The 19,883-nt window shown below is 42.5% G+C and overlaps 1 protein-coding gene across 1 annotated transcript in view; it reads left to right on the top strand.

The window, feature by feature from the left end:
- Positions 1-19,407, top strand: part of TSNAX (translin associated factor X) — a 29,987-nt gene extending 10,580 nt beyond the window's left edge. Inside the window, exons 3-6 of the mRNA XM_089669770.1 lie at positions 3,835-3,949; positions 7,839-7,969; positions 10,458-10,558; positions 12,975-19,407. Of these exons, the coding sequence (XP_089525896.1) occupies positions 3,835-3,949; positions 7,839-7,969; positions 10,458-10,558; positions 12,975-13,361 (734 nt within the window). The 3' untranslated portion in view covers positions 13,362-19,407. The remainder of the gene's footprint in view (positions 1-3,834; positions 3,950-7,838; positions 7,970-10,457; positions 10,559-12,974) is intronic.
- Positions 19,408-19,883: the final 476 nt, after the last annotated feature.

Below are 19,883 nucleotides of genomic sequence, written 5' to 3'. Positions count from 1 at the left end.
CCCAGTGGGAGGAAGACTGGGGACCTTTCTCCCAATCTCCTCTAACCTTTACATCCTGGACTTGATAGGAAAGGGGTACAGGTTGGAGTTCGACGCAATTTCCCCCCCCCCCCCCCCCCCGCCAGGTATCTGGTAACCAACCGTCCCAGGTATCAGGAGAGGGCGCAGGCTCTACATGGCCTGATTGGAGATCTGGTGGATCAACGGGTCCTTACTCAGGTGGAGAAGGGATTGGGATTTTATTCCTATTTTTTTCGTAGTGAAAAAGCCCTCAGGCAAGTTTCGCCTTAGCTTAAACCTGCACCCTCTCAATCGGTCCTTACGATACAAACACTTCAGGATGGAATTGATCTTCTCTGTAAGAAACATCCTTTACCCAGATTGTTTCATGGCAACGCTAGATCTGAGGGATGCGTATCTTCACATCTCAATACAGCTTGCGTGTCAGAAATACCTAAGGATAGCGGTAAGGATCGGTACAGAGATCCACCACTGGCAGTGTTGGACCATGCCTTTTTGGTCTGGTCTCAGCACCAAGAAATTTTACAAAAGTACTTGCAAATGCCTTGGCACCCCTAAGATTGAGGTCTAATATGATCATTCCCTATCTGGAAGATCTCCTCTTCATGGCCAGGTCTCAGCGACGGTTGATATAGGATCTACAGACTGCCCAGGACTTCATTCAGAGTCTGGGATGGCTCATAAACAGAGACAAGTCATGTTTAGCTCCCCCCCCCCGAGAGTGACCTATCTTGGGTACGAGATTTCCTCAGTAGAAAGGAAGATCTTACTTCCACGGGAGAAGATTCTCAAAATAGATCAGGAGCTGCAGAACAATTTGGCCATTACAGTAAAGGATATCATGAGGGCGGTAGGTCTCATGACATGTTTCCTGGCTGTCCCCTGGGCGAGATTCCACCAGCGCCCATTGCAGCCTTTTCTCCTGAGGGTTTGGAACGGGGACAGGAATGCACTGGAACTTCCAGTCCTACTCCCTTCCAGGATCAAGAGATCCCTTTTGGTAGTGTTGAAGACAGTACAATCTAGCCAGGGGTCTGGAGTGGACCACACCATATCCGGTTATCATCACGACTGATGCCACCAGCTTTTGATGGGGAGCTCGCCTAGGCGACAGAGCGACCCAAGGGTTGTGGTCTTTGGAGGAAGCTTGAAGATCCTCGAATCGGAGGGAGCTCCTAGCAGTCCAGCGAGTGCTGGATTCCTTTCAAGCATATCTTTATAGACCGACACCTGCAAATCCGTTCGTACAATATGACTACGGTGGCATACATCAACAAATGGGAGTACAAGAAGTCCTCCTCTCCCAAGTGATCGCAGACCGCATACTGTCATGGGCCGAGCAAAACTTGTCTTCGATATCTGGCACCCATCTGAAGTGGGTGGGGCGCAGAATTCACTAGCAGACTTCCTAAGTCGGCATCCAGTCAAACACGACAAATGGTCTCTCAACCAGGAAGTGTTTGTGACCATCACTTTGAGCTGGAGCATGCCGGAGGCGGATGTCTTTGCTTCCTGGGAAAACAAGAAGGTCAGTCAGTTCTTTTCCCTGAATCCACAGGATTGGGCCTTGGTGGTAGATGCCTTCGCAAACGTTTGGCAATTCAGTCTCTGTTATGTGTTCCCTCTAGTGAGGCTGATCCTAGCAGTCCTGCAAAAATTTTTGTTGGAAAAGACCATCCTCATTCTGGTGGCCCCGTTTTGGCCGAAGAGACCATGGTTCTCTCTGCTGTGGAGACTTGCCTCGTTTCCCCCTTTCCCTCTCCTGGAGAGTGAAGATCTGGTCTCTCAAGGTCCAGTACTGCACCCTCAGATAAAAACTTTAAAGTTAGCATTGTGGCTACTGAAGAACAACTCCTGAAAGCTCAAGGGTTTTCGGACAGGGTAGTGAGGGCTTTGGTGAACTGCCACAAGCCAGTAACCAGAGCTATTTATTCTAAGGTCTGGAAAAAATTCAACTCCTGGTTGACACATAAGGGTCGGAGCCCTCTGGATATCCTGTCGGTCTTGGATTTCTTATAGGATGGAGCAGATCAGGGCCTTTCGGTTAGTACCTTAAAGGTGCAGGCCTCGGCCCTTAGTGTTTTCTTTCAGGTCCCCCTCCAGCAGGATCCCTTTGTAGCGGATTTTTTCAGGGCCCTTTCCAAGTCCAGGCCGGCGGTGGTCAGGTCCTGTCCAGCTTGGGATCTATCTTTAGTCCTTAAAGCTTTGTTCCTTTTTCCCTTTGAACCTCTGGAGAAGTCCTCAATAAAGTTTTTTAACTCTAAAAACTGTTTTTGGTAGCAATCACATTGGCTTGTAGGGTTAGTGAATTGCAGGTGCTTTCCATCAGGGAGCCCTTTTTTCCGTTTTTAAGGATAGAATTGTTCTCAAGATGGATCCTGGGTGTCTTCCCAAAGCTTCCTCCTCCTTTCATAGGTCTCAAGATATAATATTGCTGACCTACTGTTCTGCTCCCGCAGGCAAGGCGGAAGGAAGGTTATGTTTGTTGAATATTAGAAGGAGCCTTTTGGCCTATCTTAGTAGATCCAGGGAAGTCAGAAAATCAGAATCTCTTTGTCCTTTTCACAGGAGTGCGGAAAGGTTGCAGTGCTTCCAAATCCACCATAGCTAGATGGATTAGAATGGCTATCGCAAAATCCTATAAGTTATTAGATATTCCGCCCCCATTTGATAATGCGCACTCAACCAGATCCTTGTCAGCATCCTGGGCAGAGAAAGCTGGTGCCTCGCCAGAACAGATTTGTTAGGCAGCCACCTGGTCCAGTTTCTCTACCTTCCTGAAGCATTATCGCCTGGATCTTCTTTCGATTGAAGATCAGGCGTTTGGGCGCAAAGTCCTCCAGGTGGCAGCCCAGCCCTAGTGCGCGAGTTCTTGATTATCGTCTCAAGGGGCTGTCCTGGAAGATGTTTTTGCGAAAACCAGAGTTAGACTTACTGGTAACTCATTTTCTATAAGTCTTCCAGGACCGCCGGGATTTCCCACCCTAAGTATTGTATGGTAATATATGTTTATGCATAAATGGTTATGTCTTCCTGAAGGCTATGTGCCTTCCTGTGGTTCTTGGGAAAACTGAAAAGGGAGGCCTGGAGGTTCTGGGCTTACGTGTTTCTTGTCCCGGAGGGAGGAGCTCAACGTCTCAAGGGGCTGTCCTGGAAGACTTATAGAAAATGAGTTACCGGTAAGTCTAACTCTGTTTTTTGCTTAGCTTTGATCTATTCCTTCAGTAGCAGCAGTCTGGATGCCTACCCGACTGCATATAAACTGATCTGTTAATGGTAGGCCCTTGCTTTACTTGGATGTTGAATCTTTAAGTGGACTTGTACGATTGCCATATTTGGCAAAGTTTCATGATTGTTTTACAGGAGACAGTATGTGCAACATTTACTAATCCTGCAGTTTCATCACTGATGTCTTTGATTTACAACCTCTACAGTCAGTCACTAGGCCTAAGTAGAAGGAGCCTATGTAGCATGTGTTGGACATGACTAATCCAAAGCTAGTTAAGAATCCAAAAATCTTTTGCAGCCACCAAGGAGTGCCTGCTCACTAATGTTTTATTGGTATTTCCACTTTAAAAGCAGCAGGATTTCTTTTCTACTTGTATATTAATCCTTTTCCCCTTCTGAATCTCTAGATAACTTGAAGAGATAAAGGTGCCACCCTGGAGGTTAAGCCTTAATTCTTGTTAACAATCCCATTAAATGACATGGAGTGGTGTTAAGCAGACTGAGCATCAGTATTAATCTAATGTTCATGTGCCATATTCACGGATTTTAATCTAAGTATGTAAAAGTTTGATTTACTTGTTCCAGCTTTTCAGAATGAACTGGATGCAAGGCATGACAAGTATGAACGACTTGTGAAATATAGCAGAGACATAACAACTGAAAGCAAGAGAACGATATTCCTTTTACATAGAGTTATCAGGTATTTTTGTTTCAGATTATCATTGTTTTAATGTAATTACTATTTATTTATGTTTTGCGGTCTCTTCGGGTATATTTATGTTGTGTGTGTTTCCAAGGACAACTTTAAAAGAGAAGCAGGGGTTTCATTTTTTTCCCCAGTTATACTTGCCTAGGTGGATGCAGCATCGGTCCTCCGTCAGCTCCAAGTGTGTGAACTCAGCAACCACATGACCGCTGAGTTCTCACAGTCATTCTGAGCAGAGAGTGGTGGGTGTCAGTCACTGCTGTCTGCTCTTCTCTTCCAGTGCTCACTGGAGTGCTGGGCTGTGGAGGGGGAGGGAGCGGCTGGCTCAGACTCTCAGCAACTCACTGAGAGGCTGAGCCATGTGCCACACCAGACTCTGGGGTGGATCCCGACTTTGAAGTCAGGATCTTTCCCCAGCCTGGACCGGTTGAGTGATGACAGCAGGCTTCAGCCCACTCTCCGCTGAAGACGGGTCACAGGCGTGCATAACGTACTGCAATCCTGTGATCCACAGAAGTACAGCCAAAAGAGCTCTGGTTGTACTTCTACTTTTAAAAGAAAAGTTTCTTTTGGCAAATGTATTAGATCTGTCATTATAATTTTTGTTACAGTTCTGTCCACTATGGGACAAAGTACACGTAGAGGGACAAAGTATGTTTTGTACTTTGTCCCATGTTGCTAAGTGCTTTTTCACCATAATTATGAGGTCCGACCTGCCCCCCTCCCTTGCTGCCACAGCTAATCTGAGAACAGCTTTGAATGAGACAGCCGATTCATAAGTACACACTGTCTTGGATGTGAATGCTTTTCACAGTTGAGCAGCGACATGAGGAATGCAGAGCCTGAAATTTCCCCTATAGCAATTCTCAGCTATCCACACTATTTTCAGAGTTTGCAATTTTTTTCAATTGTTTGGCAAACATCCAACAAACCAAACTTTGCTTCCTTTGTTTATCACTACAAATAAACATTTAATAAAGGGGGAAACCTATAGATAAAATTCCTAGAGCATTTTGAGCTTTCTTAAGAGGGCTTTTAAGAAAATGTTGCATACAATCTTGGCTGAAGCTCACATATAAGAGAGTTACAAAACCTGCTCCATACCGGAAAGTACTCTGGGTATTGAATAGGTAGGCACTGGAAAGTATATATCAGTAGCATAAGAGGGTTGGCTATGCGGTGAACCTGTTACATTGCCCTGAGGGAGCAAAGTACAGGTTTTATTTTAAAGGATAAGTTTACCTTCAGGAGCATGTCACATTGATATTTAGGGTGTAATGAGCTCCTATGTTCCCATCTCCTTCCACCAGCGCTCCCCACTCTGTGTCAGTGGGCCAGGATTCTCCCCGCAGCCACTATCACTATTTAGAAAACAGTTCAGCCATGCTCGACTCTTCCCACATGGCTGCATCATTCATTCATTCATTCATTCATTCACAGTTTTTTGCAAATGAGTAGGCTGCAAGTACTGTCAGCCATTGTGACTAATGGCTTGTAGTTCTCAATGAGCTGTAAGGATGCTGGTGAGCGCTTTCATAGTTTGTTGATTTTCCTGCTTTCAGGTATCTGCCTACCTGTACAGGAAGTATGGGAAGACAGCTGTTTTGGGAGTCTGCAGGAGGCTTGCATTGCACCCATGATTTGATGATTGTGGCTGCAATGCTCTGCAGGCTCCTTAGAAAAACAACAATAAATGCATATGTTTTCCTCCAAAAAATGTACATCCATTTATTTTTTTTTCAAAAGGTGAATTTATCCTTTAATTTAGTTCTGTTTGCAGTTTTAAAGGTGTCCACTAGATGTCACTTTATTACATTCATTGAGCTAAAGGTATAAAGATTAATGATTTAATGTAATTTTAAAAACTCTTAAATTGATATTAAAGCAGTATTAAACCCAAAACCAAAAATGTAATATGCTGCAGCTTACCATTCATTAGATGTGGTGGAGGTATTTTTTCCTTTTTTATGCTTTTTTTCCCTCTGTTTTCACCTGGCGATCTGGCCATTAACACACCGTCTATATTCGAGTGCTCCCACTCTGGATGGAGGAGCAAAGGGGGGCACCTTTTGGACAGCAGCATTGGCAGTTGGGGGGAGGGGACTGTTAGATGTACTACCAGATTTAGATACACTAACAAACTGAAACCAAACTCCAGCTCACACTGCAGTTACACAAGGACTTATAAAACACTAACTAAAAAGAGCAAAGGATTAGAAGAAAAAGTAAAAAAAAAAAAAAAATGAACTTCAGATCCTGAGTACTGGCTGCATCCTGTAGGTGTCAGTGATGTCACTGTGCTTTAATGTTTCCTCTTGGGAAAACTAAGGGCTCGTTCACACTTGACTTTATTTCTAACTCTTGCCAAACACCCCTATAGCGTTTGACAGGCATTTGGGAAGCGTTTTTAACGCTCCCCAAATGCCCTTTGCATGGTTTTGAGGCAGTTGATAGGCATTTGATAAGCGTTAAAACCACACCACAAATGCCTATAATGAAGTTAAATGGTATTAACGCTCCGCAAACGCCTGCCAGGTGTTTGAGGAGCTGCACCATAGACTTGAATGGGAGGCTTCAACTCCTCCTGACTGGATACGAGGCGTCAGTTTTGCCACGATGCTAACGCTTCAGTGTGAACAGCACTGTTTGCTGCCATGTGCAGAATTTTCATAGGCATTTGAGAAGCATTAGAAACGCTTCCCAAATGTCTGTCTGACGCCTGCTGACAAAGCTAGTGTGAACGTAGCCTTAGTATTCCAAATCCCTTAACAGTGCTCTAGAGTTTTGCAGAAGTTCAGATTTGCAGGATTTTGAGTATTTGTTTTTTTTACCCTATTGAACAATGGCAAAACTGGTCTTTCCATCAAACATTAGTGCCTGACCTCACAATTTTTATTTATTTATTTATTTAGAAAGGACACATTCCCACAGACACTTCACATTCTTGTGGAAGCACTTCTCAGAATGGAGTGGAGGCTATTATAGCTAGAAAGGGGAGCAACTCCATAATAATATGGTTTTAGAATCCTGTCCAGCAAGGTCATATAGGTGTGATGGTCAGAAGTCTACATTATTTTAGCCATATAGTGTAGTTATCCTTTTAAACAGAATTTGTCCAAGTGACAGGTGGGTCTGCTCTTCACACTAGTGTAGTTTGAGCAGTAGATTAGCACTTTTCTCTATTTCATGTGTTGAGTCGTACAACATAGTCCGTTAAAGAAACCAGCTAAGGTTTACTGCAGAATGATCACTTGAGTAACTGTTCATATAAATGTCCACAGGTAACCACACTTTGGGACCCTTTGATGCTTGCAATGTTCTTCCCTTTTTTTTTTTTTTTTTTTTTTTTTTTAAATTAACTTATCTTAAAATTTGACAAGTTAAATAAAACGAAGTGCCCTTATCTTTTTTTGCTCCCTTACCTTGGCCTAACACACCTTCTGCTGATGCATACTTCGATCCAATGGCCACTTCGATTCACAGGCCATACAAATCTATGGGGCTAAAATGAATAACAATAAAGTGTAGCGCAACAGACTAATATCTCATATAAAAATAAATAATAAACAATAATTAAAGTCCCATGAAAAAGTCTCTTATAACACCACTGTGTAATGTGTATAAGATAAATCTTCTCTCTTCTTCAGTGCCAACCGTGCCACCACCATTAGGTGAAAACCTGCTCATCTCGCTTTATGACCTCATCAATAGGTCATTATGCACTTAACATGTGGACAAACTTGTGCACACCCTCTGTGGTACCCTCCTTTAAACAACCTGCTATTTTATTTTTACTCTATGTGATGTGGAGACAATGACCTTGGAAAAGATAGTTTAAGAATTTTTTATCAAGAATTCTCACTTTTGTGTTTTTTATTTATAGTGAACCTAACAAAGATGATGTTCTGGATGAAGCAAACAGAAAACTCGATGGTGTTCGAGAAAAAATTAAACAGGTGGCCCTGGAGCTTGTGGATGAAGATATATATCAGTACCACAGAGCTATTACATCTGGTAACTGTCATTGTATGCTAATATGTAGTGCCAAAAACCCAAACAAATTATTTGCATTCTCTAAGATACCTGAATGTACCTGTTATTGAGAATAAATGACTATCATGAACGCATGTAGTTTCCAAATTCAGCACTCACACATGCTATTATTCTTGTTATTCTACACTCAAAGTAGTTTTTAGCTTAAAGTGATTGTAAATTTTTTTTTTTTCTTTCGAAATAACAAACACGGCATACTTACCTGCTCTGTGCAGTGGTTTTGCACAGAGCAGCCCCAACCATCCTCTTCTGGGGTACTCCGCGGGCGCTTTGGGCTTTTTCTCTTCTCCATGTGCCACCATAGAAAGGCACGAAAAATACACAGTTAAGTGCGCTGGTCAGGACTCCCACCAGGAAGGCACGCTGGTACTAGTAGTTCACATGGTATGATGATCACCAGCCATTGTGGCATTACAGCTCTCTTGATAAACCACAGAGTATGGTCATGAATCTAAACAACAGAGAGGAAAGGAGAGCGCTCACAACTGCCCTAGTGTGATACTGTTTATTAAAACATAAATCATTCCACTCACATTTGGTAGAATAAATGTCAGCATTTAGATAGTCTAGGCCACAACTCTGGATCGCCACTGTAAAATATGGGCACTGGATGTATATATAAGTATGTGGCCGAGACTATCTAAGTCGCGGCTTCACAGCCAGGTAACCCGCTGCACATGCGCGAGTAGCGCTGCACTTCGTGAATGTTCCTGTAGTCTTGTGGGACCTGTCACGTGTCCCAAAAGACTACAGGGAGGGAAGACACCTTCCATTTCCGATCGCCTAGGCGATCGGACCGGAAGTGGGAGCAGGTACCTGTCAAATTCGGGTACCCGCTCTCCCCCCCGAGCTCCCCAAAGGTGCCAATCCTTAATGGGGGGTGGGGGAGCAGTCTCTAAAGCGGAACTTCCCCTTTTGGGTGGAGCTCCGCTTTAAGAAATGGGTTGCATCGCCGTGTTAATATAATTATTTTTCAATAAGTAGCAATAGCGTTTCTGCATTTGAGAGAGAATTGAACAGCAGTACCTAAATACCTAAGAGTGACCAAGTTTAAAAGCACAGAAAAGTCAAGTATTTTAAATGCTTGGCTGGCCGCTCCAGGAAAAATCAGTTTCATAGCACAGCCTCCTCTTTCCAAGCACGTCACATAGCGTTTTCCTGTTATGGGAATGTCTAATTGTTGTCTGTGCTGGCCAAGTTCCTCCTCTCCTCCTCTTCCTCCCTATATAAGCTTTTTTGAAGCTGCTGGAATAGGAACAAAAGGGAATACTATAAAGTGTCACTTGAGTTAAAGCTTTGAGTTTGTGGGTGGCTCTGACATTGATTCAATGCATATGGTATCAATTAGAAGTAAAATGACATATCATTTGTTTTATAGTAGTGCACATATATACCGTATTTTTCGCCGTATAAGACGCACCTGACCATAAGATGCACCTAGGTTTTAGAGGCAGAAAACAGGAAAAAAAAAATTCTGAACTAATAGACTGCAGACACAGTACAGGAGATGACCAGAGACTGCGGACAGCACAGGGATGACCAGAGACTGCGGACAGCACAGGGATGACCAGAGACTGCGGACAGCACAGGGATGACCAGAGACTGCGGACAGCACGGGGATGACCAGAGACTGCGGACAGCACGGGGATGACCAGAGACTGCGGACAGCACGGGGATGACCAGAGACTGCGGACAGCACGGGGATGACCAGAGACTGCGGACAGCACGGGGATGACCAGAGACTGCGGACACAGTACAGGAGATGACCAGAGACTGCGGACAGCACAGGGATGACCAGAGACTGCGGACAGCACAGGGATGACCAGAGACTGCGGACAGCACAGGGATGACCAGAGACTGCGGACAGTACAGATGACTGCTGACCTTTGGGGAGGTGGGGAGCGGGTACCTCAATTTGACAGGTACCCTTTCTTACTTCCGCGGAGTTATTCTTTCATCTTACCTGTTCCTCGATCCAGCCGCGCGCTGTCTTCCCGGCTTCTGTAATGGCGCTCGGCATGACAGCCGGGTGCCCAGTGCGCATGAGCGAGAAGCACTTGCGCTTTGTGAGTGGTCCGGCGGCTTCTGGGATCTGTCATGTGTCCCAGGTACCGCCTTACCACTCACAAAAAGCACCGCTTCTTGCGCATGCGCACTTGGCACCCGGCTGTCATGCCCAGTGCCCACACTACAGAAGCCGGGAAGACAGCACGCCGCTGGATAGAGGAACAGGTAAGGTCCCGCTGCAGAGCTGAGCGGCCGGCCCGGTATTCTGACACGGCCGCGGTGGAAATACCGGACCGGCCGCTCCATATTCACCTTATAAGACGCACTCACATTTCCCCCCCAGTTTTGGGGAAGAAAAAGTGCGTCTTATACGGCGAAAAATACGGTACGTATAATGTGTAATGCTTTCATTCAACTAAAGTGCTTAATCTTTCCTATGTAGGTCTTCAAGAATATGTTGAAGCAGTTACCTTTCAACATTTTATTACAAACAGAACTCTTTTAAGGCTGGAGGATATTAACAGACAGCTAATATTTGATAATGTAAGTATTTTTTTATTGTTTATTTTGTTTATTTTTGTGTTTCTTTGATTCACAGTTCAGTTACATAATATAGCATAAGGTAGAACTAAAGGCAATTTTTTTTTCCATTTTGGATAGTGTAGGAGAGGATTATAACCCCTCTCAGTTTGTTTTTCTTTTTTTGCTTCCATTGGGGAGACATCTCTTTACTTCCTGTCCCAAAACAACAACAGGAAATGAGAGGCAATCCCTCCTAAATGAGAGAAATCCCTGGTAGTCATCATAACTAAAAAAAATAGGATAAAAAAGTGAGCGCTCTCAATAAAAGCAGCTATTGCACTACAGGTAACCAAATAAAACCTCAGTCATAAGTATAAATATAAGTGCAGCACTAATGAATTTATAATAATAATGTCCGTATAAATAAATATATAAATATGTTGGAAAAAATAATAAATAAATAGTTCTTAAGGTGACAATCCATGCATAAAGTGTCAACTGCAGCGATACTTCAGTGCTTGTGCTTTGAAAAGTGGGGTAAGAATACGCACTCACCAGATGCGTAATGGAAATATGCATATAAATCAATATACAGAGGTCCCCTTTAAGGAAGCGGATTAGGCCAGGCAAAGGATTATCCTCCCTCTGGGTGGTGTATGGGTACTTCTGGGTAGTATGGGGATCCAGTCAGCCAGAGGTCCCCTTTAAGGGATGGATGGGTGTAGCATCCTGTGTGACAGGAACTCTCTCCTCTGGGTTCTGTAGTGGATCACGGTTCTGGGGTGGGCTGGCCAAACTCTTAGTCCCTCCTACACTGGGGTAGGGCTCCTCTGTGGTTCTGGGTGCAGGAAACCATTCCGGTTTTGGTCCCAAATCCTGCTTTAGTCCTGTTGTGCTGCTGGCCGGCTCTCCCTCCTCCCCCTCTCGCTAGCTGCAGCTTCTCTTAAGACACACAGACAAGCTATGAGGATGGAGAGTGGGAAGGGGGCGGTTGGTAAACCTGTGTTTATCAGCCCCCTTCCTCTTCTTGAATGAGCACAGTGAGCAGTCACTACTAATTGCCCCTGTGCCGATTGATCACTGGAGAATAGTAAACAGTGTTTACTATGCTTCAGTTTTGTGAATGAATAGGAGTCTCTATACAGACTCCTATTCATTCATGTACAGTGCACCTCAGGTTGCAAAGAAAGAGACTGTCATCAGAGCTCTGTCTCTTTTTTGAGACAGAGAAAGGGACTGAAATCTCACCAAAGTCCCCACATCCCCCACCTCAAAAAAATACAAAATATTAAAAAAGAAAATTGTAAATAAAAGAAAATAATAAAAATAATGTAAGACCTTATTCACACAGGGCATATTACAGCGTATGCTCCTGCAAGGTTGTGTTTACCAGCACAGGAATGCACAGGTGTTCTGTGCATCCCCGTGCAGGCAGCCCCATTGATGTAATTTGGGGATGTAGCAACTGCATGAACACAGCAGTTGCTCCCAATTTGACATCCATGTGGGTCCAGGTACATGTTCCCGAGCTCACACTGTCTGCGTTTGAGCTCGAACCCACACAAATATCAGATTGGGAGCAGTAGCTGTGCCCATGCAGCTGTTGTATCCCAGTTGAATAGGACTGCCTGCATAGGGATGCATAAAACACCTGTGCATCCCCATGCGGGAAAACACGGCCCTCCAATGGCATACACTTTGGTACACCCCATGTGAATGAGGCCTTAGCAATTTAGCAGGAGTTTTGTAAGTTGTAATGTTGTGTTTGTGTTCGCTAATAATGACTTGTGTATTTTTTGTGAAAATAGCAATTTGATGAACATTTGCACAACTATTGCGGTGCCTAAAAAATCAGTAGCACTTTTTTTTTTTTATATAAGTGAAAAATGAAGACTTCAGATTTTAGAGTAAATTGTTTTTATTTACAGTTTTGTGCACTTTTAGTTTTCACCATTTCACAAAAAAGCGCAATTTAACATTTGCAAATATTTGCTATTTATTAACTCAATGCAGTTTTAACTTTATTTAATAGGGATTTAGCAGGAATGTTGTAAATTTTGCCATGTACATATCCACTAATGATGATTTTAGTGAAAATAGCAATTTGATAAACACTTGCCCAAATATTGCGGCGCCTAAAAAATCAGTAGCACATTTTTTTTAAATCTACAGGTCATGTGCTTTCAGAAAATATGATTTGGGGCATCTTTCACAAACTCTAAAATCTGTGAGGGGAAAAAATAAAATAGCAAAAATGGTCTGGCCACCTGAGTTTAAAAGTGGAGCACATGGCTTGGCAGCAAAAAGGTTAAACAGACAAAGCTCTTTGCTTACAACATCCTCATATGGGACTGCTAGGACATGCCTGTAGGGAAGATATGTAAATGTTAATGAGCTTTACTGTCTAAGTATTAAGAAATTATCTTGCTACTTATAGATCAATATTGCTTCGAATAATGAAGACCAAACCAGACAGGACACATTAAGCCTGCAGATAACTCATGTGGATTATTTGCTTGGAGTAGCTGACCTTACTGGAGAGCTAATGCGTTTATGCATAAGTAGTGTTGGAAACGGTGACATCGATACACCCTTTGAACTGACTCAGTTCTTGCGTGAAATTTTTGATGGATTCGCTTACATTGGTAACACTGGTCCATATGAGATTTCAAGAAAGTTGTATACCTTAAAACAGAGCCTGGGGAAAGTGGAAAATGCCTGTTACATGTTAAAAGTGAGAGGCTCAGAAATTCCAAAACACATGCTTGCTGATCTGTTTGTATCCAAATCTGAACTCATTGAACATGATGATGGCATGTCTTAAAAGGCCATAATGTTGACCCAAGTTTACCAGTTCAACACTTTTATTTTGTAATTCTTGTTTAATATTTTACATTTGTAACTGTGCACAAGTTTTGAGTATAATTTTAAAATTATATTTGTATATCTTACAATTGTATGTTCCAACATGGAATCCTAAAGCAGATATGCTTGGACTGATCTTTATTGTGTCAAGTGATACAAGGCACCGAAACATACTAGTATGTCTTTACTAATGGTTAAAAGAGCCTCCTTGCATAGCATATTAGTACCTAATAAAATGCATGTGCTTGGTATGCAAACCTCTGCTTTACAACTAATCTGCAGTAAGAGAAATATGTAGATCGATACTGCTGACCCCTTTTCCTTAAAATGCTGTTTGCCTGGTTGCCTTTGCTACCTCCTAAAAAAAAAAAGACAGTGCCAATCCTCCCATGCATGTCTAATGTAAATGTATTAATTGTTGTAATCAACAAAATCAATGCCATCTTTTACAAAAGCTGCATGTGAACTTGAACGTACCATTGGAATAGCTGACCTTACTGGAGAGCTAATGCGTTTATGCATAAGTACTGTTGGAAACGGTGACATCGATACACCTTTTGAACTGACTCAGTTCTAGAGGTCTAGCAGTCCTTCTACCATTAAAGCTGAACTCCAGGCAATAGAATTATCCAATAGAAAGATTCCACTTACAGTATTTGATGATGCAAAAAAAAAAAAAGATTTCTCTTTACCTTGCACTGTTATGGAGATTTTCTAATGTTTAATCAATGGGCTTTTCTTTAGAAATCTCCCTTGCTGGAGCCAGTGGGTGGGGCTGTTGGGATACCCTGTCTTCATGCGCATGGAGGGTGTCATATCTGAGCTTGTATAGGCTGTGCGTGCCTGTATGGACAATGATTTGTCATGTCTGCAGCAGTTGTACAGCACAGGAAAGCTGCATTGTTATACTAGTAGTGTAAAGTGGTGTATACAGCAGGAACTGGCCAAATTTAAGTATGTGTATACCCCTGTCTCTTCAACAAAAGCTGGTCTGACAACCAGCTTCCGTCAAACAGTTCTGCTGGAAAACCAGCATTCGGTTAGTGCTGGCAGCCAGTGCCTGCAGCTCTGATCTGTCTATTATGATTCCCTATCAGAATATTGTACTACTGCCAGGGGAGATCTCTGCATCAACTTCGCTTGTGTGGATGTGGGGTTCTGTGTTGATTGGGCAAAAAAAAAACTATGCATGTATACCCTGCTTAAGCAGAGACGGTTACCTATTCCCATTGGAACAATCTCTTTAATTGTCAGACTCGTGCATACAGTGAAGGAAATAAGTATTTGATCCCCTGCTGATTTTGAATGTTTGCCCACTCACAAAGAAATGATCAGTCTAAAATCAAATGGTAGGTGTCTTGTAACACTGAGAGACAGAATAGACAAAAAATTCAAAAGAAATGCATGTCTAACAAATTATGCACTGATTTACATGTTCATGAGGGAAATAAGTATTTGATTCCCTTCACAAAACATGACTTAGTACTTTGGTGGCAAATCCCTTGTTGGCAATCACAGAGGTCAGACGTTTCCTCTAGTTGGCCTCCAGGTTTGCACATATCTCAAGAGGGATTTTGGCCCACTCCTCTTGGCAGATCCTCTCCAAGTCATTAAGGTTTGGTGGCTGACATTTGGCAACTCAAACTTTCAGCTCCCTCCACAGATTTTCAATCGATTTAAGGTCTGGACACTGGCTAGGCCACTCCAGGACCTTAATGTGCTTCTTCTTGAGCCACTCCTTTGTTGCCTTGGCCGTGTGTTTTGGGTCATTGTCATGCTGGAACACCCATTTACAACCCATTTTCAATACCCTGGCTGAGGGAAGAAGGTTCTCACCCAAGATTTGTAGGTACATTGCCCCGTTCATCGTCCCTTTTAATGCGGTGCAGTTGTCCTGTCCCCTTAGCAGAAAAACACCCCCAAAGCAGAATGTTTTCACCACCATGTTTGACAGTTGGAATGGTGTTCTTGGGGTCATAGGCACCATTCCTCCTCCTCCAAACACGGCGAGTTGAGTTGAAGCTAAAGGGCTCAATTTTGGTCTTATCTGACCACAACACTTTCAACCAGTCCACTGCATCATTCAGATGTTCAGTGGCAAATTTCAGATGGACCTGAACATGTGCTTTCTTGAGCAGAGGGACCTTGCGGGCACAGCAGGATTTCAATCCTTGTCAGCATAGTGTGTTACCAATTGTTTTCTTGGTGACTGTGGTCCCAGCTGCCTGGAGATCATTGACAAGATCCTGATGTGTAGTTCTGGGATGATTCTTCACTGTTCTCATGATCATTGACACTCCACGAGGTGAGATCTTGCATGATGCACCAGACCTAGGGAGACTGACAGTTGTTTTGTGTTTCTTTCATTTGCGAATGATTGCACCAACTGTTGTCTCCTTCTCACCAAGCTGCTTGGCGATTAGTTTGGTAGCCCAGTCCAGTCTTTTGTAAGCCTACAATCCTGTCTATGACATCCTTGGACAGCTCTTTGGTCCTTGCCATGGTGAAGAGTTTGGAATCTGATTGTTTCATTGCTCCTGTGGACAGGTGTCTTTTATACAGGTAACCACTCCCTTTTAAGAGATTGCTTCTAATGTCAGCTTGTTATCTGTATGAAAGACACCTGGTAGCCAAAAATCCTGCTGAATGATAGGGGATCAAATACTTATTTCCCTCATGAATATGCAAATCAGTGCATAATTTGTTAGACATGCATTTATTTTGAATTTTTTGTTGCTATTCTGTCTCTGTGTTACAATACACCTACCATTTGATTTTTAGGCTGATCATTTCTTTGTGAGTGGGCAAACATTCAAAATCAGCAGAGGATCAAATACTTATTTCCTTCACTGTATATGGCTATTTAGCAAATGAATAGTGATAAACGGTATAAACTGAATGGAGAGAATGATTGCTGTGGTGAAATCCTGTCTGCATGTTGTCACAGCAGGAAAGAAGTGCACAATTGTTTTATCTGTGTATGGCTGGCCATACACAGTAATTTCTATTTTTGTTTAGCCAGCAGGCTAAACTAAAAAAAAACATTCCTTCATCCGCACAAACGAGGTAGAGGATTCCCTCTGCTGAGACCCATAGCTGTCAGAATATACTGATCAGTAGCTGTAGCTGATTATTTGTAGCTACTGATCATCTAAAAAATTTCCCACATGTCCAATCCACAGAAGTTGATTAAGTAATTGAATCTAAGTGGGGGAGGCCAGACACTGATAGAAATTCAACTGGCCCATGTTCGACTGGCTGAGTTTCCAACAGTGTTTGGCCAGCTTATGTCTGAGACCATGGAAGATTGCATCACCAAGGGTAAGGAATCATATCCAACTGACTAAATTGAGAAGGGAAAGAGGCTCAGTCATGGGTTTCCTTGATAGGTTAGCTGATCAACGACATTGCTGTACTCCTGCTCTGCTTAGTGCTGTCAGTGTAGGAGTCAGCCTGAGTGGTGCAGCACAGAGCAGCAGGGCAAAAAGGGGTAGTGTAAAGCCTGCAAGCTCCCTCTGCTTAAATGCAGATAGTAGTGACATCGGCACTGTTTTATGGGGGCAGTTTGATGACCATTCACCCTGCACATAGGAGCAGGGTGCAGTGACCAGTCTTATAGACAGGAAATAGGTGGTAGCTGATGATCAGAAGGCAACTGTTTCAGCTAGTTGATGGACCACAGGAAAAAAAGCACTTTTTGCTAAAGGTATTTGTACATGGTTATAATAAAATGGATGTGCCCAGCAACCCAGAACAAGCGTGCAGCAAGCTGGGTGTGAGTGAAATTACAACTCTTGATCTGCAAGATGAGCAATCATTCAGCATTTTCAAATGGAGAAGTCAAATAGCAGGCTACATAGTTCACTTAATGCAGGTTTCCTTTAAGCTGAGTTGAAAGTTTAGCATCCTTCTCTCCCATTGGCCTTCCACAATGCAAAGCAATGGAGAAAATGTTAATTTTAGTTGTCAAAATGCAGAGGTCTGTCTCTGTGTACGAAGCCCTTCTATCAGGATGCCTTTAAAAAGTGACTTTGGGCAACTTGTAATTAAGGTCAACTAACTTCCAGTGCTGTCTAAGAAAAATAACAACTGAACCAAAGATGCTTCACCATAATCTGATTTACATATATCATTTTATTTTCTGCAACTTTTACAGATACTGTGAAAGTTCAGATTCTTATTTTGTGATTCTGTAATGTGCAATTTTTCCTGATTGTGCGTTAGAGACAGGTAAGAGCCTACATTGGATGGGATTGGGTATATCTAAATTGCACATGACTCAACAATTTGGTTTTTGCAGGATACCGCATTGCTGGCAGATTAAAAGCCTAGTTGAACCCTTAGTATTGCTGCAATGCAGTCCATTATGTATATAGTAATAAACTATATATGGGGTTTATTTTTTTAATTGCAAAGCTTTCTAGCTAGGATAAAAGTGGAATTCCAGGAATTCAGCAACTTTGCAGAAAGTGCAGGCACATTATGAGTTGTGTCCATATAGGTGCATGTCACCTCTGGGACTTGTCTTTATTACTTATATGTGACAGATTTATTGCACTCCTGAAGGATAAGCTCCAGCTGTGAGAGGACAGAAGCACAAGGAACAGCTGTGGCTGCCCCTCCCCTCTGCTGCCCATTCACATAAGCTTTTGTATTTTATGAACGAGCTCACATAATACAAATGATTCTGTAAATTGACAAAAGTAAGGGAGGGGTGGGCATAGCAGTTCCAATGACTCTGTTCTTGATGGAACTAGAACCACAGTGAGCAGCAATGGAGCTCCAAACGTTATCTTGCTGGAGCACAATAAACCTGTCAGATGTGAATATTGGAGATAAGTATATGAGGCAGCAGGCACCTCGTTAGACTTAACTCATGGTATGCCTACAGTTTCTACAAAGTAGCTGAATTCCTGGAATTCAGCCTTAAAGCTGTGCTGGTAGCACATAAGAGAGTCGGACTACTGCTCTTTCACAAAAAACAGAGGACTAGCTCTCCAGTGGTCCAATAACCCCTCCAAACACTGCTCTATTCAACAGGCTTCTCACTCCTTGAGCAGCACTACTGGCTGGAGCAACATTCGGGAAGGGCATGTCAGGACACTGCTTTTTGTGAGAGAGGGGCCTGACTCTCCTCTGCCAGCATAGGACATTTAACTGCGTTTGGCAGTGGAAAAAAAATCCAATTTGTATTACTGTATATGCAGCTTAATTGTATTAAAATAATACATATGAATGGTTCAACTAGGCTTTAAACAATGGGGTCATATGAGACACCTAATATGCTTGGATGAAAAATATGAACTTTAGGCATGTAGGCTGTGTCTCCTGTAATAATGGACTATATATTGTAGTTCGGCCTTGGACCATACAATTAGGTAAGATATAAGCACAGTAGAGGCATACTGACAGATGGGCTCCATGCACAAACAGAGCCAGCCTTTCCATCTCTCTGGGATTGAGAGGCAAAATAATTGACAAACCCCCAAGAAATCGGGTGACCATCCTTCATTGATCACCCTGGGACCAAGTGGTGCTCAGTTCCCAAGGTATTATTTTATAATATTTTTTTCTTACGGTGCATCAACATGACTACAGTTTCCCTTTTTTACTTTGCATATTCAGAATCAACCCTTTGTTTTTCCTGTAGTTCTGCAATAACAAAAATATAGGTTTGTACTGATTTTCTTAAATTAAAGCCAGCTAACCCTTTCCAGTTTTCAAGCATTGGAGTTTTTTTTTCCTTGCATGTTTCTGTGTCTAGAGTACTGATATAATAAACGGTGTTTGTTTATTTGTGTGTCTTTTCTGTGACTTTTGTGAGATCTTCTGTAAAACTTTAAAAGATGCATAGTGGTTTTGTACATATTCTATTTCTGTCCCAATATGGAAAAAAGTTTTTAGAACTGTAAATATGAAATATTGCATATTTACATTATGTAGTATTTCAGTTATTGTGAAACTTTGGGAAAAATAAAAAATGACAAATATGTTGTAGTCTGTCACTGGCATTGTCTGTTTTCTGATTTGCCACTGTAACTTTGTTTTTTACCTACTGACCTGTTATTTTTCTAATTCCTTTAATAAACTAAGCTAGGCAACAAAACTGGTAGTTACAGGGGTTCAGATAAATCATATAACACTGTCTTGGCGCTTAACAATGGTCAGCTATGACCAATGTAAATATACATATTTGGTACTTGGTTCATCCCTGTGAAAATGGAGACTTGCTGTAATAGTACTGTGCTGTCTTCTAGATCCTGAACCTTAGGTGGTCATCTGCTCAACATAGGCGCCACTCAGAGAGCGCCTCATATTTTTCTCAATGAATACGAGGTGTTCTCAGACTGGACAAGATGAAGATCATGACATCGCTGCCCTGCTTCTCCACCTCATCCAGTCATAGAACGCTTTGCATTAATTGGGAAATTGCAGAGCATTCTCTGAATAGGTAGGGCAGCCACTTGTCACAGGAACTAGA

Source organism: Staurois parvus, unplaced genomic scaffold, assembly GCF_062004578.1.
Source record: "Staurois parvus isolate SC_StPar_1 unplaced genomic scaffold, SC_StPar_1.0 ptg000081l, whole genome shotgun sequence".
Classification (NCBI taxonomy): Eukaryota; Metazoa; Chordata; class Amphibia; order Anura; family Ranidae; genus Staurois; species Staurois parvus.
The sequence above is the reverse complement of the archived record's forward strand: the minus strand, read 5'-3'. Positions and strand labels throughout refer to the sequence as shown.